The following is a 26,045-nucleotide window of genomic DNA, read 5'->3' as shown; positions in this document are numbered from 1 at the left end:
TGGAGACACCTGTAGCTGTTTATATTTTATATTTTTCCCCGTTACTTAATTTCAATTTACATCTAATTTCATGTTTTACACAAATAAAATATGTCAATTGAATGATTTCTTTTTTGTTTACCATATATATATATAAATATATTATTTTATTTTACAAATTAACTGTCAAGAATTAAATTCAGAACCCTTCTCTCTTCTAGCTTATATAAAGCCCTTCATCTCTTCTTAGATTCTGTGAGTTGCTTGCTTAGATTAGAGTATCATGAATGCTGTGGCTAGTCTGTGAGATGTAAGATGGTCGAGCCATCCTTCTGGGTATAATATGGTTCATGATTCTTTTGTAAGATATTTTCCTTGCTTTATTTTTCCTTCTCAATACCCAGCATAACAGTTACTTGTCTTGTTTGCCTATGTTTAACACCAGTTTCTTCTATTTCTTGTGGATAGTCATGCAGATCTGTATACTTGTTCTTCAACTAAGCCAAACTGTTGAAGAATACCAAAAAACTGAGCCTTAACAAATGTAGGTAAGTGAGCTTTCTTCAGTCCACTCATAGGTGGCAATAAGATTCAATTAGCTGCCGGCTCATTCATCCAAATGCTGAGTGATACTCAAAGATGCTCATCAAATGAGTGAATGATGCGGGAGACAAATTGGTTCTTAAGTTTCCTGTACTTGGACTGAAGGGAGCTCCCTTTTCCTTTCTATGTAAGACCCCACTAGTATTTACTGTATCTTTAATTTATCTGAGTTTTTGGACTTCATAAGCAAGGGCATGCTGTTATAATTGTGTCTCGGCACTGGTTTCCTAATATTGATTTATTACTGCACTGTTTTCTGATGTACTTTTTCTCAACTTAATTGTTTTCTATATATTACAAGTCTGACATGCAAGATTTTGCCAAGTTTTGCTTATAAAGGGCTCTATGTTTGTGGAGTTGCTGAAAAGTGATGGTAAGAGGTTGATGGATACATGTTTTCCAATTAGGGATAGATTAAGGTTTGCAGTTTGAGACTCTTATTTTTCTTGCGAAGTGCATTGAGATAAGGGTTTTGGCACCAGGTGAAACTTCTTTTTCCAACTTGAGTTCTTCAAGTTCCAAGTAGTAACTGGAGGCTACACATGAGTGACATGTTAGCTCGAGCCCATACATTCAAAGTCTACCTCATCTCGGGTCGTGCTCTTTCTCAGCAACAAGTTCCTAGACTGTGATGTCTGCCACAAAGTTGTTCAATTACTAACATATCCTTGTACATTTGTTCATGTTGATGTTGGTTATTGTGAATGTATTTTATGCGGATTCGAAAATAAGGTATCTTGTAATCATGAATGTATTTTCACTTGAGTTTATGTAATAAAGCTTGATTAAATATTTACAGTAAGCTTTGACAATACTATCTTAAGGTGGGAGCATTTTGTTTAAAATGGAAAATCAAATAAATTTGTACCAAGGGTGTATGGTGATAATTGAAAGTAAAATGTGAGACTAAATTTATCACGAAACAGTAGGTGATGGGGATCTGAAAAATGAGAGTACTAATTTATATTTTTCTGAATATTTTAATTACATAAATATATGAAGAGATAGATCTTGGTTGCTTCTTCTAAGTACAAACTTGGGGGCGCATAGCAGAATGAAAGAGCTTGTGTTGATTTTTTAAGAAGCACTTTTATCGATGCGATTGGCATTGTTTGTTGTTTAATATAAAGTGAGGACACTATAATTTTTTAGAGTATTAGATTTGCTATTGTTATATTAATATTATGTTGTTTAGCAAAGTTAGTTCTATATATGTTGTGGAAAACTGCCAGTTTGAGAAGATTGTAAAACTAATCCATAATACAGTAAATAGGAAAAGCTTTTTTGTTAATGTTTTTACATAATGATGGAAAGTATTCCATCTGTTTAGAGTTTTGAAAAGTGTATATTGGGTTTAGAATTGACATTACATTTAAGTTAATATTGCTTTGCTTTTTCTTTTGGAGAAGACCATCTTATGGTACAGTGAATTAACTCTTCTCATTTGAGATTTGAGATGTGGTAATGACCCTAAAGTTTAAGGGTTTTGTTAAGATTTATCTGGAGCAAGGAGTGGGTTATGTATGAGTAAATGGTGAATGGCAATCCCTAGCATGGAAGGTAGTGTTGGCACTGGATATACAGTGTTGAGGGTAGTTTCTTTCCCAATAGTATAGAATCTAACAGCCCTTTTTACGTGTCTTGTTTATATTGATCATTGCCCCATCTTTAGCCAACACAATGGCTAAAGTTGTTTGTCATTAAGAGCAATATACTGATAAAATATATCAATTTTCCATGTGCCAATCACTTCAAGGGCTAGTGTTTAACTGATTAATTAATGTGTAAGTATAAACTTTAGATATGGTAGTTGAGACTTGACAATGGATATTGTCTTGTGTTAAAATGCAAATGTGTTTGATTAACCCTAAAGTATAATGTTCCTTTATTCTGTGGGACCTAGATGTTTCCAACGCCTTTGGAAAAATGTTAAGACTTAGTGAAGTGAATAGTTTGCAATAATGATTAAAGCCTTCCCCAGTATGAATTTATGTAAGATATTGAAATAAATAAATTTCATGTGACCTTGCTGCGAATCTGTCTTAAAATAGTAGCTAGTCAAAGCAAGGGTTTTAATTGCTTTTATGATCCTTAAAATATAAGAGCCAAGAGAATACGCACAAAAAAAAGGCTACATGAAGAGGGAAAATGCAGATGGATGTAATGTATTTGTACCTGCTAGAAGCTTATATCGAATTGATGTGACAATAATAACATTATCACTGTTTTCTTTTCTTTGGTAGTGCGAAACAGATTGATGTAAAATACACCTTGATATGGTATCCAAGTGTAACTTTGCATTTAGTTTTAGGAGGATGGTCTCTTCTTGCACATCAATAAAGATGCTTTCATCAACACAAAGGATCCATGTGCAACCAATAATAGTTAATTTGAAGGAAAAATTAAGTGGCACTCACTGCATCAACATGCATTTTCAATTGTTAGATATGTGAGGTAGCTAAGGTTCTTTTGTTCGACTTTTCCTCCACAATCACAAAAATAAGAAAATAATTAACAAACTTTCATCCATCGTCTTTCAGACCACACACAATACTACTTCAAAGTATATGACATATACAGCATGTCTCTTTCTGAATATATATTAACTAAATAATTATATAATGCTACCATATATCCTATACATAAATGTCATTATAAGAGATGAATCATGAATTTAATTTAATTTTATAAAATTATATATTTATAACTTGTTCCATAACAATAACAAATTATTTGATAAGATAAAATTTGAATGTGTGATATTATATTAAAAAATAGAATTATAAGTTTAATTTAACTGCATAAAACTAGTTGATAAGAAAACATGAAACAAACATATTTGTTTCTAACTTATTGTTGTTTTCAATTAAAATTAAATTTTAATTCTACTAAATAAATAATTATGTTACTAAATAAATAATTATGTGATGAATCATCGGATATAGTAAGAATAATTTAATAAAGCTGTTTCACTCATTAAGTTATTTATTATTTTTAGTTAAGTACAGCTCTTTTTAATATTTAAAAAATGAAATTAAATTTCAATTTTTAAAATGAAAAGAATAATATTGTTCTTGATAGTATTAGATAATCTTCACACATGTGGCCATTTATAACTGAATAAAAAATTAACATGCAAACATCCATATTTTTTTTCTTTCATTTTAAACATAGTCAAAAATCGATAATTCAATTAAGAAACATCAATATTCTTCAATTTCAAAACATATACAAACATCAAACCACTACATTAAACCTAGTAAATTCGTAAATTCAAAAACATTAATATTCTTCCATTTCAATAACATTGGATGTATGTTAGTACATTCATCATTCATTCTAATCCAATAAGCAAATTAGGATTTTGACAGGAATTAATGGTTCAACAATATGGTTGTATAAAATAAATGGTCATCGTACAAAATAAAATATATTCTTTAGGATTTAGGGTGAAGTTACTCTATAAGCATTTTTTATGTTGTTTTTTTGCCATATCCTTGCCAATTCCCCTAAATTTAAGTTTCACCATTTCTCTTTACTCTTGGCGCTATAATTTTATTATAACTGAATAAAAAATTAACATTTAAACATCAATATTGTTTTTCTTTCATTTCAAACATAGTCAAACATCAATAATTCTATTAAGAAACATCAATATTCTTCTATTTCAAAACATACACAAACATCAAACCACTACATTAAACCTAGTAAATTCAAAAACATTAATATTCTTCCATTTCAATAACATTGGATGCATGTTAGTACATTCATCATTCATTCTAATCCAATAAGCAAATTAGGATTTTGACAGGAATTAATGGTTCAACAATATGGTTGTACAAAATAAAATATGATTTTACTCCCACAATCCATAAGGAGAAATAAATGATTGTTTAGGGTGAAGTTCCTCTATAAGTTTTTATGTTATTTTTTTGCCATATCCTTGCCAATTCCCCTAAATTTAAGTTTCACCATTTCTCATTACTCTTGGCGCTATAATTTTATTATAACTGAATAAAAAATTAACATTTAAACATCAATATTGTTTTTCTTTCATTTCAAACATAGTCAAACATCTTAAACTTGGTAAATTCAAAAACATTAATATTCTTCCATTTCAATAACATTGGATGCATGTTAGTACATTCATCATTCATTCTAATCCAATAAGCAAATTAGGAATTAATGGTTCAACAAATATGGTTGTACAAAATAAATGGTCATCGTACAAAATAAAATATGATTTTACTCCCACAATAAATAAAGAGAAAGAAATGATTGTGTAGGGTTTAGGGTGAAGGTTACTCTATAAGTATTCTAATGGTTCAACAAATATGATTGTACAAAATAAATGGTAATCGTACAAAATAAAATATGATTTTACTCCCACCAACAAATAGAGAAAGAAATGATTGTTTAGGGTTTAGGTTACTCTATAAGCCTTCATCTTTTTTGCCATATCCTTGACAATTCCCCTAAATTTAAGTTTCACCATTTCTCATTACTCTTTGCTCTATAATTTTATTATAACTGAATAAAAAATTAACATGTAAACATCAATATTTTTTTTCTTTCATTTCAAACATAGTCAAACATCAATAATTCAATTAAGAAACATCAATATTCTTCCATTTCAAAACATACACAAACATCAAACCACTACATTAAACCTAGTAAATTCAAAAACATCAATATTCTTCCATTTCAATAACATTGGATGCATGTTAGTACATTACTCATTCATTCTAATCGAATATGCAAATCAGGATTTTGATAGAAAATATAGAATAAACATATAATTAAAATTAATGGTTGAACAAATATGGTCATAGAACAAAATAAAATATTATTCTAATCCCACAATAAATAGAAAGAAAAAAATGATGGTTTAGGGTGAAGGTGATTGTGATAAGCCTGGATGCATCCTTTCTTCCATATCCTAGCCAATTTCTCTAAATTTAAGTTCCACCATTTCTCATTCTACTCCTTTCACCTTTCTGTTCCTCGCCTACATGATCTTTGGACTCGAATGGTACATGCAAAATTTATGCTTATTTATATAATTATCATGTATCATTTGTTATTGGATATAATTAAAATTTTAATTTATAATTAAAAAGATACTATTTGATCTTTGATGTTGACCGAATAAGGTACTTCGAATCGATTATACAACTCGACCGATAGATAAGTTAATCCAATTTAAAAAAAAAAAGACTGTCCCATTCAGATGAGTAGCCCCAAGAAATTAAGTCATTCTTAATTAGATATTATTACCATTGATAAGTTACAAACTTCACACTAACAATATGTTTTAATTCTTTTTCTATGTTTTATAAAACGAGTATTATTTTTGTAACAATTTGATATTATAATCTTCTCCCACTTTAAGAAGACAATGGCTACAATGGTACAAATAATATTTCGCCCCTGTTTGTCCCGGATGAAAAATATGAGGATTTATTTTAGTTTCTTACTGATATTTAAAAAGAACTGCAAGAATGAAGAGATATGTGCTTTCCCTTATTGAAATATAAATTTGGGAGGAGAGATAGCTATTCATGACAAACCAAGAATAAATATAATTTTTAATATATATTTTTCATTAAAAATATAATTTTAATATATATTTTCCTTTAAAAATTATATTTTTAATATATATTTTCCTTTAAAAATTATATTTTTAATATATATTTTCCTTTAAAAATATAATTTTTTTATTTAACTTCAAAATTATTTTAATTCTAATTTATATTTTAAAAACTAATGTTTTATATCAAATTATTTTAAACAAATTTTCTCTTCGGTTACAAAACCTCACTTTTCATTTCTTTTTTCCAGTCCCTCCGTGAGAAACCGTAGAACTGAAAGAAAAAAAAAAAAGGCCACAAGACACTATCTCTCTTTCTTTCTCTTTCTCTTTCTCTCCTTTTTTTTTCAATTTTCTTTTCCATAACTCATCTATTTCAAAACCAGATCATATCGTGTAGTAGCTGAAGAGTCAGACTACATTTTAATCCGATTAGATTTTTAAAAAATAAGTTCATTTTTACTTTAAAAATCTCTTATTATTATTTTTATATGATTTAGTCATAAATCTTAGTAGAGTCAGTTGATAAAAGTGTTTCTTTCAACTTGATTAAGCTCATATTAAAATTTGGATAACTTGTTATAGGTTCCTAAATTTTGGAGGGGTTTCCCGGTTTGAAGTAAAATATTCATCAGAATAAGAAATTAAAGATAAGGGAAGTTATCTATGTTTTTTTAATACAACCTTAGATAGTTGATTTAAATAACAAGTTAATCTAGTAATTGTATGCTTGTTAGGTTATAAAGTTAGTTAAACTGAATGTGATTATGAGTATGAATTTGAAATATACATGTAATTGATTTGAGAAATCTTAAATGATATATGTATGAGTACTTGATATGTGTTGTATGTGAGTGATGAAAGCTGAATGAACTTGATGTCATACATTTAGGATAATATATGAGATGTTGAGTTTTGGTACATTAAGTATGAAAAACCTAGCCTATGAACAGAGATCTTCTGGCTTCACTAATGATTTAAGCCACATAGACCAATGTATCAGTTGGTGGAAACTGAAGAATGAATTCATACACACCGTGATCACTTGTAGTCACAAAGTATGGATGTTTAGACTTACACTGATCCGATTGGAGTGAATTAGATGTTAGTGTATAGTAGAAGCATACTTAATAAGTCTTCATAAAAAAATAATTAAATACTTATAGTCTTATCTATATAAACGTCCATTATAGATATCTATTTTGTATTCATTATCATTTAATCACGTATAATTTTTATTTTTTTTCAACTTATTAAAGTAGTCACTCCTTTTTCCTTTAAGAAAAGTTTAAACGAATTTCTCTCTGTTTTTTTTTATCATTTTTTTTCTATTAGCTAACACAACAAGACTAGTGTATTCTTTTACATAAAACGCAGGGTTAGGGTAATCACTGCTTATTAACTTCATTTGTGTTTTTGTCTTCTTTATCACCCTATTTTTATAAAATTATATGTTTTCATGGCAGATGTTGTTTGTTTTCAGGAAGACTACTTTTAAATCTTTCTTTAAAAATTCTCTATTTACTATATAAATAAAATACTACTAATATTTTGAAGAAAAAGAAAGTATTAAGCATTTTAAATTTTCAACATCGTAAGTATGTATGCATTTTATTTAATATTTTCTTCTTAAAATATTAAAATTCTAAATCCTGTTTAGACATTTTCATTAATTCGCTAGTTTTGTATGTTAGATACTACATGGTTTTATATTCTAAAACTATTTATTTTTATTCAATAATTTTTTATAAAAAATATTAAAAAATGTATGGGAGCATATCATTCTTTAAAATACTAAATAAATGTAAGAAAACTTGAAGGAGGGTAGAGATTAGTAACATTTTCAAGCAATAAGGATAAGGGTTAAACATAAGAAAGTGAATATTTTCTTTTCTTTATGTCTGGTGTTAACATAGCTGCCACAGCAAAATGGGAAGCTGCAGTGTGGATAGGGAGAGGCTTGAGATGTTCGAAGTTGGACCATGCAAAGATGCTTTCGAAATGGGTCTCTTAATTGGCCAAAGATTCTCCAAACTCATAAGGAGCAGAGTGGCCAGAGATCTCATTTTACAAAATCATCTCCGACCCTTTGCCCTTGCACACACCCCTCACTCAGAATCACTTCTCAAAGCACTTTTTCATTCCAACAAAAGCAAATTCCCAAGGCATTGGGATGAACTCTTGGGGACTGCAGCAGGAAGCGGTGTGCCACTTCTTGATGTAATTGCAAAACCTTATATTATACATAAATAATTAAATGCTGCAACATAACTATGAGCTTGTAACATTGATATCTCGTGTCTTGTGTGTGCGTGAGCAGATTTTACTTATCAACTTCCGGAAGGAGATTCTGGCGTTTATTCCAAAAGAAGGGGCAAAAAGTGCCAGTGTGGATACCTCGGATGATTGCTCCGATGTTGCTGTTGTCGGTGAATCTATGGCTATTGTTGCGCACAATGAGGATGCAAATGTTGCTCTTGTCGGGCACACGTAAGCTTAGAGATTCATTTATGTCTTGTCCTCGCTTCAGAATTCGAATAATTAAAACGGCTTTGTGAGTGTTTTCTGTGAAATTACAAGTGCAGCTACTTAATCAAAGGAATCTTGCCGGATGGACACTTTTTTGTTGGTTATACTTATGCTGGGGAGCTTCCAAGCTGTGCATTTGGGTTCAATAGCCATGGACTGGTAAAGTTTCCTATATAATCACTGTATCTAGTAAATGATGTTCTTTATTTTTCTTCGTGTGGTAAAATTCTCAATTTAAAATATGTAATATAATGAATTTAAGGATTTACAATGTCATTAAAAAGATATCAATTCAAGCATGGTCTTGTGCCAGCAATGTCTACAAAAACAATGATATGATTCGCAGGCGTTTACTCTGGATTCTGTACCCCCCGCTGAAGATGAAATTGTGGCTGGTGGGATTGGGCGCAACTTCATTTCTCGAGACCTTCTTGAAGCTTCAAGCATGGATGATGCACTGAGTGTTAGAATTTGCATCCCTTTCCTTCCCATATCAGTGAGTTCATAAGTTTGATGTTTTCTTTTTTGTGTCATTATTTCATCAGAGGATCCAATTGTCAGAAGTTTCTCTGGGGCATTCTTATAACCTGATAGAAACAAAGACCCGCAGGATTTTTAACGTTGAAACTGCATCTAGGAAGCGGATTTCAGTTTATGAGGTGGGGGAAGTACCTTTCTTCCATGCAAACATGTACCTCCACCTTCCTATTAATCAGGCAAGTGATACAAAACAAAATCCTGTTTTGCATTTGTTTGATCCAGACCTCTGCATACCAAATCACATGGGCATGTTTTGCTGCTTGGAAGTGTCTCAATTCACTTCACCAATAAAAGAATTGAACTATTGAGGAAATTGCATGTCAAAATATCATGAAAAAATCCATGATGAAACATGTGTATCTGTGACTAAAACATCATTTGGATTTCATTCAAAGGTGCACGATGAGAATTCAATCAGCAGGCAGAAAAGAGCATCTGTGTTGACAAAAAAGTCGAAAGGGGATTTTCTGTCACTTCTAGGAGATATGGATGACAAAAACTACCCCATCTACATGACAGGTAAATTGAAGACATCTCACATCTGAATCCATATACTCTTGATGATCACTTTTTCTTTCCCCTATTCTCAGGTCCATTACTTCACACCCTTTGTACTGCCCTTATCGATCTGGACGAACAAACATTATCAATCATTGAAGGGAATCCAAAAAAGGGAGATGTTTCATATGTTTTCTCCATCTCCCCTCAAAAGTCCCCATGATTCTAAAGCAGCCAAAAAATTATTAGAATTGCAAAAGAACCTGTTACTGGAGTTCCCATCAATACAATGCATAGCAGTAACCTGATCACAAAGAGATCTTATCCATTTTGTTATAGTCACTGACTTTGCTGTTGATATCAGTCGCTGTAAACGATAGAAGGATTGCTACTCCGTTACTTGGTCACTGTTATATATGCTATGCTATCATTGTCACTTTGAACCTCGTAAAATCTTTATCGTCTATGTTGTCACTTTTAACATCAAATTTTTGAGACGATACATTTTGGGATGTTTCTTGTCGAATACTAATTGATCAACGTATTGTCACTGGATGATTAGGTGGTAACATTTCTTACTCAAACTATATACTCAAAAAAACAAAACTTCGAGTTACCTTACAGGCAATTTCTTCCTGCATTTTTTTATATGCACCCAAACGTAACCATTTCAATCCAACTTTTTCCTAGTTGTCACAAATTTACTTATGCATATTAATATCCGGAAGTGTCAGTTTTGTCTATGGATATTAACATCCGAAAGTGTCAGTTTTATCTACGGATATTGGTATTCGGAAGTATCATATTTGCTTACGAATATTATCATCTGGAATTATTCTCTTTAACTACGGACATCTTTATCCGGAAGACACATCATACTTCTGGATATACATATTCGAAAACCAATCATCCTCAACTATTTTTTTTTTACAGTATGATGATTTTGGTACTTTTAATGAATTAAAATCCACTAAACTAAATAAATTTAAAGAATTAATGTTATGGACTTTAATCCAAAAGCAACTAGAAAATACAAAATAAAATTGTGAAACCATGTACCTAATTACCATTCAAGTAGCAAACCAATAGTTTGGTGAAGCACTCCGAAAATTCTTGGGCGAAAGTGCAATAGAAAGAAATGGTTGCATTTCTCAAATCAATTGGACAAAGAGAATGAGGTTTGTAGGATCCTTTTATCCCCCAACAAATGGGATAGTGTCATGTGTTGGCAAGGGCCACATGAGATTTAAAGAAAAAGTTAAAGGAATTGGCAGGGGCACATTCTGGATTTTTTCATCCGGAACAAATCAAGCAAAATATTCTTCCAGACATAATTATCTGAAATTATTTTGGATATATATCCAGAACAAAATAACACAATTACGGATATATATATCCAAAAGTGAAAATTTTTATAAAAATTTACTGTTTTACTGGGTGCAATCAGCTTTAATCCAATTTCTATTTTATTAAGGATACAAAAGTAATTTCATACTTACATGTTGGGTGCCAATCACAAATGGTGCAGGAAGAATGTTGAGCCCAATGTATTTTCATTGTGTTTTTTTTTTTTATCAAACTTAGTTTTGTGGTTAAACAGTGTTCTCAGGATGATCTAGTTCAATACTACGAACGAAATTAACCTTTATATTGTAAACATTTATTATATTAAAGGTAATTACAATACCACAAAACAAATTAATCTTCATCAAATAAATAGACAAGAAAAACGTATTTTCTTTTAGTATATGTATTCTCTGGCTGCTTCTTCCTGCACCTCCATAGCTTCTTGTGTCACCCCCATATATTTTTTATATTCCAAAAATGCCATTTTTTAATATTCTAGATTACATAATCCGGAAGTCTTTTTCTAGATTCAGAATTAGCTTCCAGATTATGTAATCTGGAAGTCTTTTATGATTAGCTTCCGGATTACATAATTTGAAAGTCTTTTCTATACATAAGATTAGGTTCCGGATTATATAATCCAGAAGTATTTTTTTCAGATGTGTGGTTAGCTTCCGGATTATATAATCTGGAATATATCTAGATTACATAATCCATAGACTTATTTAAAATGCAAAAAAGAGTTTCGGATTTTATAAATCTCAAAAACAGTTTTCAGATTATGTATGGAGGTGGTACAAAAAAGGAGAAAACGGTATTTTTAAATTTAGTATGAAGGTGGCAGAAGAAGGTATGGAAGTGTAGGAAGAAAGAGTCGTATTCTCTTTATACACATTTTCAATGTAAGAAAAAAGTCCCGAGGCTTTTCAAAATTGGGCCTATATTCTCTTGCCCTTCGTGAGAAGGCTGTTCTTCCTGCATATCCATAGCTTCTCCGAGATCCCGTCCTTCTTAAAATACCAAATACACTCTTTATTATATTGATGTTTTTCATTTCAGAATTAATAATTCGAAAAATTCTGAATTATAGAATTTTAAAAATATATTCTTTTCAAAAAATTTAAAAAACATACTTTGAATTATAAAATTTAGATGGTATTTTTTCTGATTCTGTAATCTAAAATGTATTTTTCTTAAAAAATCAGATTGTATAATCTAGAAGATATTTCTGAATCCGAAATAACTTATGGATTTTACAATCTGAAAAAAGTGGAAATTGAAAAAATACATCATCGAATTCTAGATTCAAGATTCAGGAAAGTATTTTTTAAGGACAAAATGGTCTTTTACTTAACCTATGGGAGTGCCAAAAGAAGTTATCAAGGTGCAGGAAGAAACAACCTCGTGAGAAACCTAGTGTCATGTCCAGTAATGCTTGTATCTTTTTCCCCTTTATTTTAAATATAAAAAATAGTATCATAATAAACAAAATTTACCAGAATAATAATTTTTATATAATTTGGAATACTTATTTGCATGTGATACTTTCAGTAACTCTTTGATTTTTTTTAATCACAAATCAAAATACTAAAATTTGAGTTGTTCTTAATAATAATAATGTAAATTTAAGTCAAGCGGATTATTAATACTTTGTTAATTTTGATTTATATTTTAAATTTTAATTCTATGTTGAAAAAATTATGAGTTGATAACTTCATTTTTTAGGTAATTACAATTCTAATCTATTGACATTAGATTACAAAATTCTCTATTACTTTTCTAGTAATATTTAATACATTGAAAACATAACATAATTATAAAATAATTACTGAAAATTAGAAAAAAAAACAAGATGTTTAATTTTCACAAATCCTCACAAAAGTGCAATGTTAAATATAAAATAAATAAATAAATTCATATGTTATATAACTTTATTTAATTTAAAGTTATCTTTTTCCCCTTCTTGATTACTTAAATAAGTTTGTTCTCATAAAATTGATAAATTTTAAATACAAAAAAAATAGTTAAAGTTTTTTATTATGTTATTCACACATCCACGATAAAATAGATTTTAGCATGCTATTCAACATTATGCAATAAATCTCCGTGTAAAAAGTAGATTTTATATTTTAAACCCTAAAATCAATAAAAAATAGAAAAGTTCAGAGAAAGTTACCACGTATATTCCCTTCACCTTTGTCATTCTTTAATATTGTGTCAAACAATGAAGAGGAAGAAGAAGCTCTACTTAATTTGGAGTTAGTTTCAAATACATGTAAATAAGATTATGGATGGAAAATTTGTGCTTAAAAGAGAAACTTTCTTGAGATTCGTGAGTTAAGTTTTTCAATATATATTAATAATTGACAAGTTAATAGATACTTTATTATATCAACACTGTTTATAAAAAAATAGTTGAAACTTTTAATATACACTAAGTTTTTTCTTCTGCAGTAACAATTTATAATCTATAGTTTATAACACTATATAATGATAATAGAGGTCCTTTATTACATTTTAATAATAATAATAACGATCTTCATCTTCTTTTCTATTCCAACCACATTCCGAATGAAATGGTTCGTTTAAATCATTAAATTAAGACTATCGTTTATTAATTCAACCATTCATTTATTGGTCACCAAGACCATGATATTATGTCAAGAAGGTCAACCATTTAGGCCAACGACTTCATTTAATTCATTGAAAACACAAAAATGTTCTTTCAACAACGACTTGGTGAAAACAATACATTAAAAAAACTCATATATATATATATATAATATTTTCAAATAATTTCACTTTTCACATTTTTTAATAGAAGGGTCTTAATGAAAAAAAAAGTAACTTCTACCTACGAAAAATGGAAGCTTAATCCTTTTTCAATACAATTTTTTATTATTAGGTTAAACTTTTGAAGAGTTTGTTCACTTTTATCTTATTATAATTGATAGTATAATTTTCTTTATTTGTATATAAAAATTAAAGTCTAAATTTATTTGTGTTAGCAATGTGGGACAGACCATGTGGGACGTTCCACAATCTGATAATAAAAAGTGCGAGACGGGTTCAGTAATTCAATCTGTTGACTTGTTTAAGTCCATCTCGCATGACCTGCAGTCAATCGCGGCACTGAGCTAATTGAAGTCATTTCTTTCTCCCCGATTTATTGTGAAAGCATATTTTATTTTGTACGATGCCTGTATTTGTTGAATCTTTAATCTTAATTTACACATGTGAAAAAAAACATGACTTTGTGTTATCATTGACAATCAATTAATTAAATTAATTGTGGAGTACTTATGTCAATCACCTAATTTATTTTGCAAATTGGATTGGAATTGATGAGTAATGTACTAACGACATCCAATGTTATTAAAATTAGAAGAATATTGATGTTTTTTAATAGACTATATTTAATGTAGTGGTGTAGTTTTAATGTTTGAATATGTTTTGAAATGGAAGAATATTAATGTTTGATGTTTTATATCAATAACAAATATAAGTTCAATTTTTTATTCAATTATAATCAATTTATATTCAACTTTTTTTATAATTAACAATATAAAAAGTAACAAATATTTTGATTGAATTTTTTCATATTTAATTTTTCAATAACAAACATTTTTATTGAATTTTTTAAAAAAAATTTGTATGCGGACGGGTCTTTAGACCCACAAACTGACTCTTATGCGAAGCGGAGTAAAGAAATTTCGAAGGTTTCGCAGACAGTCCACATTATCATTCATAATTTATATATAAAAACTAAAGTCTAAATTTATTTGTATTTTACTTTTATTTATTCCTCATGAACCGACCATGTTGCCCTAAAACTACAAGGCTTTTATTATTTCGATTTATACAAATAATATTGTCATTGAAGTATATGACAATTAACTTCAAGTTAAAAATATACTATTATGGGTTTGAATATTAAAACTCTCCGTCTAAAAGTTCTAGGATAAATTATCTTCTTATTTGTTTAACTTGTTGAAGGGACTCAAATTATAAAGAAAGAAAAGAAAAACAAAAACAAAATATATATTATATAATTTATTTATTTTTGTGTATTCTTCTTGACTTTTAACAAGTTTGTTTTAAATTCCTTTTTCACATCGATATTTAGATAGTATATTACAAAGAAAGTGTATCAATTAATAATCGATGTTAAAGAGTAAAATTAAAAATAGGAAAAAGTAGTTTGTTAAAAAGATAAGTTATTACGTTGATAAAGAAAAATATTTCATGACATCCACGATTTTATAGTTTTTGGACTCATTAATATGAGCAATTTGAAGATTTTATTTCAGTTTAAATGCATTAATTACTGAAACAAACGGTCTAGAGTGTGTTTAATTTTTCATTAACGCCGTTCTTTTTAATAAAATTTGTGACCTAAAAGACCACAAACACAACATTTAGTGATTATTTTCTACTACCGTTAAAATAAATATATACATTTATAAAATGTCAAGAAAATTATTGAACTTAAAAATAAATTAATCCTAACAGATTTGTAGGAACATTATTAATTAAGGGTAATAATAGAAGAACCTACTTGTCCCTTTCTGCATGTTCGTTAACATATAATCGGAGGTAGATGAAGCCAAATGAAGAAAAAGATTGATTTAAAAACGGGACCAATGACCAGTGTTACGTGGTGGTGATGTGAAATGTGGAATTTGCACCACTGAATAGGGATCACCAACAACGAGTCACCAACCCTTAACATAAGGACTTTTTGCCACTAAATTCAAGATCTACCTAATACCACCTACCTCCATTAACTTATAGCTTCCCAAAAAACGATTAAAAAAGAAAATTATATTTTATTTTTTATTTTTTATTTTTATTTTGTTAATTTTTCTAGTTTTTTATATAATGAAATATTTTAAATTTTAAACATCGTAAATATACTATTTTTAAGGTGATAAAAAATCGTAGGAAGATATAGTATAATCATTACCAATATATATAAATATAACTTTTGTTTATTTGTAAGAGTTTTTGCCATATTTCTGCACTAAAAATAGAGTGCTTAACATATTTTGAAAAAATAAAATACGTGGTTGAAGCATCATTACCTCTGCAAAAAGATTTGTATATCCTCATGTGAAAAAAAATGTTTTATTAAGAAATATTTATTAGAATATTACCTTTTTAAAATATACTTTCTAAAAACAAATAACAAATATAAAAATTGAATATTTCAACTTCAAATCTTAAAAAACTTAAAAAGAAACTCCTTAACACGCATATAAACGTCCCTCTTGTTAATAATGCAATGGAATTAATTAACAGACACCATAGTCCTTTTCAGCCATCAGCATCGGAAGTTACAGATGAATGTAACTGTGCACTGAGGAATAAAGATGTGGAGTAAGTTTACTCGTTTTATTCTCTATTTCTTTTAGGAAAAGATTTCTTTGACTTTTTGTAACTGTTTGTGTTCTTTTAAGCATTGTTATTGTATAATAATATATTACTATTGAATTGAAAAAGACATATTATAAGGGTGAGCTTGTGTACACACAACTTAATGAAAAAAAAAGGTTAAACAGAACCAGAATAATAAGAGCTTAAATTAATATGTAATTTTAAGCAAATTTTAATTACAAAGAGTTTAAATCTTAAAGTTACTATTGGAGATATACTATATTTAATTATTATTCTTAATATTATCAGAATTAATATTCGGCTAATGGCAAAAAGTTAATTAAGGAACATTTTTTAATTAAAGTTCTTTAACATGGCCAAAAAAGTCTTACTTGTAGATACCGATGCATAATATCATTTGAAACGTAGATACATATTTGTGTACAAAAGTACAAACAAATTTTACAATTATTAAACTTCTTCCTACTTCCTACCAATTGTTTTCAAGAAATTGGAGAATCATCAAGTCCTTATAAAAGGACACTAGAACTATGTAAGAACATCACACAAAGTTCCCAAAGTATTCTTGGCTATAGAATAAATACTCTAGTGTGTTTCTCTCCCTCTTGTTTTACTTTTCTTGGGATATAATGGGTGGCAAAGTTTCCCTCATCATTTTCTTGATGCTGCTTGTTTCATGTTCAGCCGTGAAGAGGAAGCAATTTGCACCATGCAAAAACTTGGTCCTCTTCTTCCACGACATCATTTACAATGGAAACAATGCAGGCAATGCAACGTCTGCAATAGTGGGAGCCCCAGAAGGTGGTAACTTAACCAAACTGGCGAGCATGTTCCACTTTGGAAACATAGTGGTTTTCGATGACCCCATCACGTTGGACAACAACCTTCACTCAAAAGCCGTGGGAAGGGCTCAAGGCTTTTACATCTATGACACCAAGAACACTTACACTTCGTGGCTAGGATTTACGTTTGTTCTTAACAGCACTGAGCATCAGGGAACCATCACATTCGCTGGAGCTGACCCCATCATGCAGAAGACTAGAGACATCTCAGTGACTGGTGGCACTGGCGATTTCTTCATGCACAGAGGAATTGCCACCATTATGACCGATGCATTTGAAGGCGAAGTTTACTTTCGACTTCATGTTGATATCAAGTTCTACGAGTGTTGGTGATACTACAACTCCTTGCTAAATAAACTATGTTCATCTTGATCAAATGTTTTAGATTGGATATTGGATTATGGCTACGTTTCTCTTCGCAGAGATTTTATTGTATCAATCTACAAGTTTGGATTTCAACTCAAAATTCCCTAGACCATCGAATAACTGAACCTAATTAAATTGATTACTCGAATTTATTAGTCAACGAGGTTTTATATTGACACATGCTAGAAAAAAAAAATTTCTTCGTGGGGTAATATTTTTATTAATATTTGATTCAAGAATTAAGAGAAGTAATCAAGTCTAACACTAAACTTTGGAAACAGACTTCGAAAATAAGGTGTGTTTGCATTAGGAGTAAGATGGATATTAGATGCATTTAAAAGAATATATACATTTTACTCTCATTATCAGTATCCATATTTTTATTTTATCAGCATGTCAGTATCCATATATACTTAGTATTGACTCCTTACATCACTACTGTTCACAATGCTTTCACTACTGTTCACAATGCTTTCCTTCTGTTGACACCTTTTTATACAACATAGTTCTCTTCTTTCGTTCTTGCTATTTCTCACCACTTTTCTTCTGCTCACCATATGAGTAATTTTCTACGACTGAAATGTAAAAGCTAGCAAAAGAAAAAGAACTGATTTCATAGAAATCATGTTTCCCAAGGTAATCTGTTTCTAAGTTGCTACAAACATTCAGGCAAAAACTCAACATCTAATCTCTAGTAGAGTGATAACTAATTGAATCAATAAGCAGTAGTTTGGTGAAACAGATATCAACTACACTAATAGTGTAAAGTCATGGGCTTAGTCCGAAGGAATGTAATATATGGTTCATCTTTTGAGCTCCAACTCACCATAGTCTCATTGGTCTACGCTTGAGGCTGAAGAACATTTAAGATCATGGATCTGACCCGATAGTTGGCAATTTACGGGTCATTTTTCGATCTGTGTATCTAACGTAATATTATAGCATAAATCAAGAGATCTCAATTAATTAATCGCTCAATTAAGACAGAATCATGATCAAAGACGAAGATGTTAGAATTTGTTCATATGTATCAGATTACGCTCTGCAAAAATGATCATCTGAAACACACTGATAAAGGATATACTTATCCTCGACCACCTTGAATGTTCTTGGTTGAAAGTCACCTATACTCTTATCTGAAACAATTATACTCAACTTCATATGTAAAATATAAGAAAGGTTGTGATGTGAACTTGTGTATACGTTGTCAACAATTAAAATAGTTAAAAACGAATATGAAGAATAAAACATGTAACATGTAAACCACATCATTGACTTTTGGGATAAAGAGATTACCAAAGTATAGTATAAAAATATATGTAAATCTTATTTTATAAACTTATCTTATAAATTTAAATTAAATTTAAAGTCCTCTTTAAATATGGTATCAAAGCATTCTGAGTCTATTATAGTAATAGTTTATTCAAATAACATTCATTGAATTATGCGACCGATTATTGAACTTGTTGAACCACTGACAAATATCTAATTTTACTATTGAAATATTGATTGCTTAGGTGAAGAGATATGTTGGATATTCAATTGTATTAATGATGACGCCTCTTCCTTGGGGAGAGTGATTTCAACTATGTAAAAACACACTTTACAATTTATATTCCCATTTGTTTCTCCATAGGGTGTTCTGGATTAGGTTGAGTAGAATTTGGGTGAACTCATTACTAAATCCTTTAAAAACAAGTATAGAATTGAATCAAATTTTTGCATTTTTTTTTATGTTATACCCAATTTAATCTAACTTACTTTTGAACGATTTAGTTTGAGTTTGATCAATTGGATCAAGATTTTAAAAGACTTTTTTTTATTAAAATTATAATTTTCAAGTATCAATCTAATTAAAAATAATACAATATTTATAAAAAAAATTAATTCAAGGCTTAGTAAGTGAATAAATAAAGTCATAATAAATTTGTTTAAACTAATTTTTAGACATAAACAATATATAATATAATTCAATGAGTTTTGTGTCACATATAAAAGTGGATTAGTTTTGGATTAAGTTAGATTTCATCTAATATAAATGAAACTGAAAATAATTTGTGTTGAATTGGATTGATTTAGATCATAGGTGTTAAAATGCTTTTAATATAAAGCTTACATGCCTTTGCGTGTTTTCTTTTTCAATTTTTCTCGTTGGACCTTTAATAGTTCTCTATGTTTCATCTCCCTAGCAGGATGCACAGTGAAGTCAGGAAGACGGACGACAAGTTCTCATCAAAGTCCTTTCCAAATTCGTGCAGTAGGTGAAGGGGGCATACCACCTAGAGTGGCTGTCGGGCAAAAGGAGTGCTTATGTTGCAGTATATATACCAAGGAGATGTAATGTGGTAGGATAATTGTTGTCTATTTTTGGTTGGTAGAGGAATTACAATAATTCTAATAGGATTGGTTTTGGAGAGAATATGAAGCAATAGGTAACAAACAAAAATTATATAAGAAAATGGTAAGAAAAATGAAAATCTTTTTATTCTTTTGTTTGTATTTACATAACTCCATATACAGTAAATATATACAAGTGTTATGTAGGGATCCATTAATCATAAAATTCTATCAGTATTAAATTAATTGCATATAATTGCGTTCAATATCGTACAATAATGTACCATAATTGCATACAATAATTACGTATAATTTGATAATTATTATTTTCTTAATATTCCCCTTAAGTTGGTAGGTGAAAATATGAACTCCCAACTTGTGTCCTAACGTCGTCAAAAAATGTTCCTTGTGCCTTCATAAAAATATCGTAAAATTCAACTAATGTTTGAAAATGAAATCCTAATCATAGTAAAATTCAAAATGGTTAGGTTTCTGATCCAATTTTTTAAAATTCAATGAACATTGTTTCTTTCAATATTCAGTTCAACTATTAAATAATATGTATATATCTCAACTTTCATACTCTACATCCATTTTTTTCTAATCCTATATCTGATCAGCTCTCCTCACATCATTCACCTTGAATTGACAAAACGTGACTTAGTATTTTTATACGTGACTTAGTATTTTTATGTGTATTTCTTTTGAGGTAAGATTCCCTTATTAGTTTTACATTTAGACACATTTTCCTTTATCTTTTCAGGATGCTGCTAGATATCGTAATGAACTAAACAAAATTGCCCCACACTCTTTTTTGAAATCTTTATGCTACAGCATTGGTATGATCCCTATTTCCTTATTCTTTATCTAAATTAGAAATACGTTTAACTAGTAAAGCAACTTCCCTTTTTAAAGCAATCTTTGAAGCTGATAGAATAATTAGTTAGATACCAAGTGTTAAGAAATGGAAAGGTTATAAGATTCCAAATCCAACCCAATTCCCCCAAATTCAAGCTCCACCCTTTTTTATTACTCTTGAATCTCAAGAAACTCATCCCCTGAACATAGGTATAAATCTTTGAAGGCTCCACCTTTTTCATTACTCTTGAGCCTCAAGAAACTCATCCCCTGAACATAGGTATAAATCTTTGAAGGCTCCACCCTTTTTCATTGCTCTTGAGCCTCAAGAAACTCATCCCCTCCACCCTTTTTCATTGCTCTTGAGCCTCAAAAAACTCATCCCCTCCACCCTTTTTCATTGCTCTTGAGCCTCAAGAAACTCATCCCCTGAACATAGGTATAAATCTTTGAAGCATACAAAACATTCCATTGGACTCGTTACTAATGCCTTTTTTGCCAGACATGATCTCTTATTTAGCGGATCAAAATGGAAAGGGATGTGTACATATTATTTAATAGTTGAATTGAATATTGAAGAAACCGTGTTCATTGAATTTTAAAAAATTGGGTCACAAACCTAACTATATAACAATTTGAAACCAACTGGAAAATAATGTACACTTTCACGTTATTTTTACTATGATTACGATTTCATTTTCAAATATTAGTTGAATTTTAGGATATTTATTTATGTTCATCCAATGACTGGCACATTGTACGAGAAAAGTTACAAATTGAGATAATTCGTTCTTCATATGTACTGACACAATACCAGCTCGCAAATACTTTTACGAAGGTACCGCGAAAGGAAAAATTTTTTGACACTACGACACAAGTTGGGAATTCATATCTTCATCTACCAACTTGAGGGGAATATTAAGGAAATAATAATTATCAAATTGTACACAATTATTGTACATTATTGTACGCAATTTTATATACAATTAATTTAATAATGATAGAATCCCATGATTAGTGGATCCCTACATAATTTTATTGACCGCTAGGCTTTCCTCGTTTAAGGTGAGATCGAACATTTGTTGTCGTATGGTGGGCTCGCCCACTTCGACCGGATCATCGCTTCGGTCCCGTATGTTAGGTTGTACGGTGTTTCCTGTGCGGTTGTTTGGGGTGTGCATATGTATGCCCTTAGTACTTCTATCACCTCTTTTGTCCATCGGTCTTTCGCTTTTCCGAGACGTTTCTTCAGCTCGTTCAATATGACCTTTTTTGCGGCCTCGACTTGCCTGTTGGTTTGCAGGTGCTCGACCGAAGTTGTGATTGACTTGATGTCGAGGTTGACATAGAAGGATTGTAGTCCTTGGTAAATGAATTGTCAACCGTTATCAGTTATTATCGTGTTAGTGTTAGGGATGCCGAACCGACACACGATACCTCGCCACACGAAATTTTGAACGTTTTTTGCTGAAATGGATGCGAGTGGCTCGACCTCGATCCATTTAGTAAAATAGTCAATTCCTACCAGGAGGAACTTGGTCTGCCATTTTCCTAACGCGAAAGGGTCGATGATGTCCATTCCACAGATGGCGAACGACCATGGGGAGATGAGACTGTGCAGCGTTTCTGGTTTAGCATGATGGAGGGGGCCGAACTTTTGGCATTTGGTGCATTTTTTCACGTACTCAGCGCAGTCTCCTTGAACGGTCGGCCAATAGTAGCCTTCTTTGAGGACTTTAGAAGTCATCATCCGTGCCTCCGAATGATTTCCACAGACCACTTGCTGTATCTCGGTCAGGACATACTCGGCTTGCTCGCTGGTGATGCATTAGCCTCTTCGGTATAGATCTTTGTTTATCATAGTGTACCGGGCACACTGCTGCTTCATTGTTTTTTCTTCTTCTGGCTTACATGTGCCGTCCTTGAGGTACTGGATGATGGGGGTCATCCGGTTGTCATCCTTAGTCTCGGCAACAGCAAGACATTCAGTTTTCGACACACTGGGGTGTCTTAGCCTTATCCGTATAACTGATCGTTAGTGGCTCTTCTTCTTTGTAACCGACAGTCTAGACAAGGCATCGACCCTTTTGTTCTCCTGTCTCAGTATGTGCTGCACATGTGCCTTGTGGAACCAGGCGATGCTGTTTCGGACAACATGGTAGTAGCGCTGTAGCAGGGGCTCTTTCACCTCGAACTCTCATTTGATTTGGCCGACCATAACCTGAGAATCGCTTTTGCACGTGATCTCACGTACTCCCACGTTCTATAATAAATAAAATATAAAAAACCATACATGTACAAAACTCACACACGTATGAGACACCAGAGAAAGAAGTATTTAAGTAGGAGTAACTACCCGATCAAGAATAGTCGTAACATCCACTTAACCACTTCTCTCTAATATATATATATATATATATATATATATATATATATAATATTAATAATTCATTAAATAACTAAATATTTAATATTTAATTATATATTTTATTTATTTTAAATATTTGTGTAAGATAAAAAAAATTATGAATATATTAATTCTAGTGTATTTATTCAAAAAATGTATTCATTTTATAGCTATTTATAAAAAAATTAACTTTTATTAAATTGAGTGTCAATTTTTTCTTTCATAAATGAATTTGCTTTCAAATTTTATCAATTTAGTGATCAATCCTAAAAGATTGAATTTAATTTCGAGTGTTGATATATTTGACCACCTTTGTCAAATTACAACTGGAGAATATTTTTTTCTTAAATAAAACAATTTTAAAATTATATTTACTAAATCACAATTACAAATTAGTGTTTTCAATAAACAATTGACAAAGTAAAACACTAAACATTTTCCTACCATTTTTTCGAACAATTATGTTTTCATTTTGAAAAAGTCGAGTTCATTTTCAATAAGAATAAATAACTGAACAAATATTACAAGTTGAAGAAATAACGTTATAATTAGCATATATTAAATTGTAAGTATAAAAGAAAAAAGCAAATCCTTAAACATTTGATAATTATAAGAGAATAGCACAAGCTATTTCATTTATTAAAACTAAAAAAGATTCATCCGAGTAGTGGAGTTGGATGAGGTTTGCTTGGGTGGGTCGACGCAACCAACCAACCAGCAGCAGGTCCAGTTGTAGTTACACCAAAAACACGTTTAGTACTTTGTCTTATTCCTCTTTACGTCTTCATCCAATGATTTCGCATGTCGTAGACTCAAAGCAACCAAAAATTAAGCACTCTTACAATTTTGTTTCCTTAAATGGAAAATGATACTCTAACAGATATATAATTCTTGATGATATGATGTGTTAATAAAATATAAATTTAAAATTAAATGATATAAAAGATATTAAAATAATAATATTGAAGATTGTAATGTAATTATATAAAAAAATGTAGGTTGTAAATGTATGATTTTTTTTGTTTTATTTTGTTGGAGATCTCACATCGACGGGAGATTATGACATTTCATTGTATATAAGTGGGTGCAAACTTCATCCCATAAGCTGGTTTTATGGGGTTGAGTTGGACTTAAAGTTCACTTTGTAATATGGTATCAGAACCATTTTCAAATTTATCATAGCGAAAATTTGTTAGGTTTATCAGGCCGTTATCGGACCACCCATAATATATTATCCCACGCACAAGTTGTCACTCTCAGCGTGAGAGGAGTGTTGAAGATATAACTGAGTGCAAACCCATCCCATAAACCGATTTTATGGGATTGAGTTAGGCTTAAAGTTTACTTAATATATTTATTATAACTTTTCCTTCAAAGCCAAGCCTAACTATATGCTAGATATACAAAAAGAAGTCATCACCAAAAGAGAAACAGTGTTATTCAGTCAGCTTAAAAGGTTCACCTAAACATAAAAATGGCATTATAATAATAAGTTGCTAACCTTCTACAACATTGGTTCATGTTAAACTTGAAAGTCTTTGCAGGGATATATTTAATTAACTGCAACTTTGCTTTATGGGTATAGTCACTAGAGTCTCTAGACCCGTGCTTATAAATTACAAGTTGGTGACCCAATATTTCCATAATTGAGGCATCATTAACAATGGAACTCACGAGGTTCATTTTGGCTCTCGTCTTCTTCCTAATGATGGCGGTGGGATCTTGGGGTTCTCCGAACCATTGGAGAGAAAAAAGGGTTCGTGAGCCCTGCAAGAAGCTGGTGTTCTATTTCCACGACATAATTTACAATGGCCATAACTCCAAGAATGCAACTTCAGCCATTGTGGGAACACCAGCATGGGGGAATAGGACCATACTAGCAGGGCAGAACCATTTCGGTGACGTGGTTGTGTTCGACGACCCTATCACCTTGGACAACAATCTGCACTCACCACCCGTGGGACGTGCCCAAGGGTTTTACATTTACGATAAGAAGGAGATTTTCACGGCTTGGCTTGGGTTCTCCTTTGTGTTCAACTCGACGCAGCATAAGGGTAGCATCAACTTCGCAGGTGCAGACCCTTTGATGAATAAAACCAGGGACATTTCTGTGATTGGAGGGACTGGTGATTTCTTCATGACCAGGGGGGTGGCCACTCTCTCTACCGACGCATTTGAAGGGGAAGTTTACTTCAGGCTTCGTGCGGATATCAACTTGTTCGAATGTTGGTGACTAAGCTAATTGGTTTCTCTTTTCATGGTTTCTTGTTTTGTGTGACATTTTTCTTTGTGTTGGAGGGATACTTAAATGATGTTAAACAGCTTATTCACAGCTAATTAAATGATGTTAAACATCACATTTTTTCATCTACCATGTTTATTTTCTTGCTTTTCTTCATATATTAATTAACACCCAAAACTGTTTAAAAACTATAATTTTTAATTAAAAAATACTTTAGTACTCTCCCAAACAAAACTTATTTAGTTGTTAAAAGTAACATAATCATAATGTTATTATATAGGAAGTAATCATAATGTTATTATATATAGGAACGTAATCATAATGTTATTATATAGGAACTTAAGAGTTACAAAAACAGCACATGTTTTGTGCACACGTGTTATTACTTTCAATAGGTATTTTCAAATTTTAAATAATTTTCTTTTAGTAGTAATAATTTGGGTTTTATTTTATATTTTTAATTAATTTGATCTTTGCTTACTAGTTTAGTCATAAATTAAAGAGTTTGAT

General features: G+C 30.6%; 3 protein-coding genes and 1 long non-coding RNA gene across 5 annotated transcripts; all 4 read left to right on the top strand.

Moving 5' to 3' along the window:
* Window positions 1-202: 202 nt before the first annotated feature.
* LOC137812697 (uncharacterized) lies at window positions 203-1,384 on the top strand. Its single transcript, XR_011081274.1, has 2 exons — window positions 203-340; window positions 448-1,384. It is a non-coding gene; the product is annotated as an uncharacterized lncRNA (long non-coding RNA).
* A 6,672-nt stretch (window positions 1,385-8,056) lies between these two features.
* LOC137812696 (uncharacterized) lies at window positions 8,057-10,192 on the top strand. Of its 2 annotated transcripts, none has more exons than XM_068614860.1 (7): window positions 8,057-8,392; window positions 8,493-8,662; window positions 8,758-8,860; window positions 9,048-9,164; window positions 9,247-9,417; window positions 9,637-9,760; window positions 9,832-10,192. In XM_068614860.1, exons 1-7 carry the CDS (start codon window positions 8,102-8,104, stop codon window positions 9,960-9,962), a joined length of 1,107 nt encoding a protein of 368 aa, XP_068470961.1. In that variant the 5' UTR covers window positions 8,057-8,101; the 3' UTR covers window positions 9,963-10,192. The 2 variants fall into 2 exon arrangements, with proteins under 2 accessions (XP_068470961.1, XP_068470962.1); XM_068614861.1 differs by having other exon boundaries at window positions 8,063-8,392; window positions 9,048-9,197; window positions 9,304-9,417.
* A 6,825-nt stretch (window positions 10,193-17,017) lies between these two features.
* LOC137812695 (disease resistance response protein 206-like) lies at window positions 17,018-17,791 on the top strand. The gene has a single exon (XM_068614859.1). The coding sequence runs from the start codon at window positions 17,113-17,115 to the stop codon at window positions 17,656-17,658; it is 546 nt and encodes a 181-aa protein (XP_068470960.1). The 5' UTR covers window positions 17,018-17,112; the 3' UTR covers window positions 17,659-17,791.
* Window positions 17,792-24,885: 7,094 nt separating this feature from the next.
* On the top strand, window positions 24,886-25,660 carry LOC137812694 (dirigent protein-like). Its single transcript, XM_068614858.1, has one exon. The coding sequence runs from the start codon at window positions 24,957-24,959 to the stop codon at window positions 25,524-25,526; it is 570 nt and encodes a 189-aa protein (XP_068470959.1). The 5' UTR covers window positions 24,886-24,956; the 3' UTR covers window positions 25,527-25,660.
* The last annotated feature ends 385 nt before the right edge of the window (window positions 25,661-26,045 follow it).

Source organism: Phaseolus vulgaris, chromosome 2, assembly GCF_000499845.2.
Source record: "Phaseolus vulgaris cultivar G19833 chromosome 2, P. vulgaris v2.0, whole genome shotgun sequence".
NCBI classification, from domain to species: Eukaryota; Viridiplantae; Streptophyta; class Magnoliopsida; order Fabales; family Fabaceae; genus Phaseolus; species Phaseolus vulgaris.
The sequence above is the reverse complement of the archived record's forward strand: the minus strand, read 5'-3'. Positions and strand labels throughout refer to the sequence as shown.

Coding starts and splice junctions, on each gene's coding strand:
- LOC137812696 (XM_068614860.1), top strand. CDS start 8,102: ATGGGAAGCTGCAGTGTGGATAGGGAGAGGCTTGAGATGTTCGAAGTT. Junction 8,393..8,492: donor GCGGTGTGCCACTTCTTGAT/GTAATTGCAAAA, acceptor GTGCGTGAGCAG/ATTTTACTTATCAACTTCCG. Junction 9,418..9,636: donor TCCACCTTCCTATTAATCAG/GCAAGTGATACA, acceptor TTTCATTCAAAG/GTGCACGATGAGAATTCAAT.
- LOC137812695 (XM_068614859.1), top strand. CDS start 17,113: ATGGGTGGCAAAGTTTCCCTCATCATTTTCTTGATGCTGCTTGTTTCA.
- LOC137812694 (XM_068614858.1), top strand. CDS start 24,957: ATGGAACTCACGAGGTTCATTTTGGCTCTCGTCTTCTTCCTAATGATG.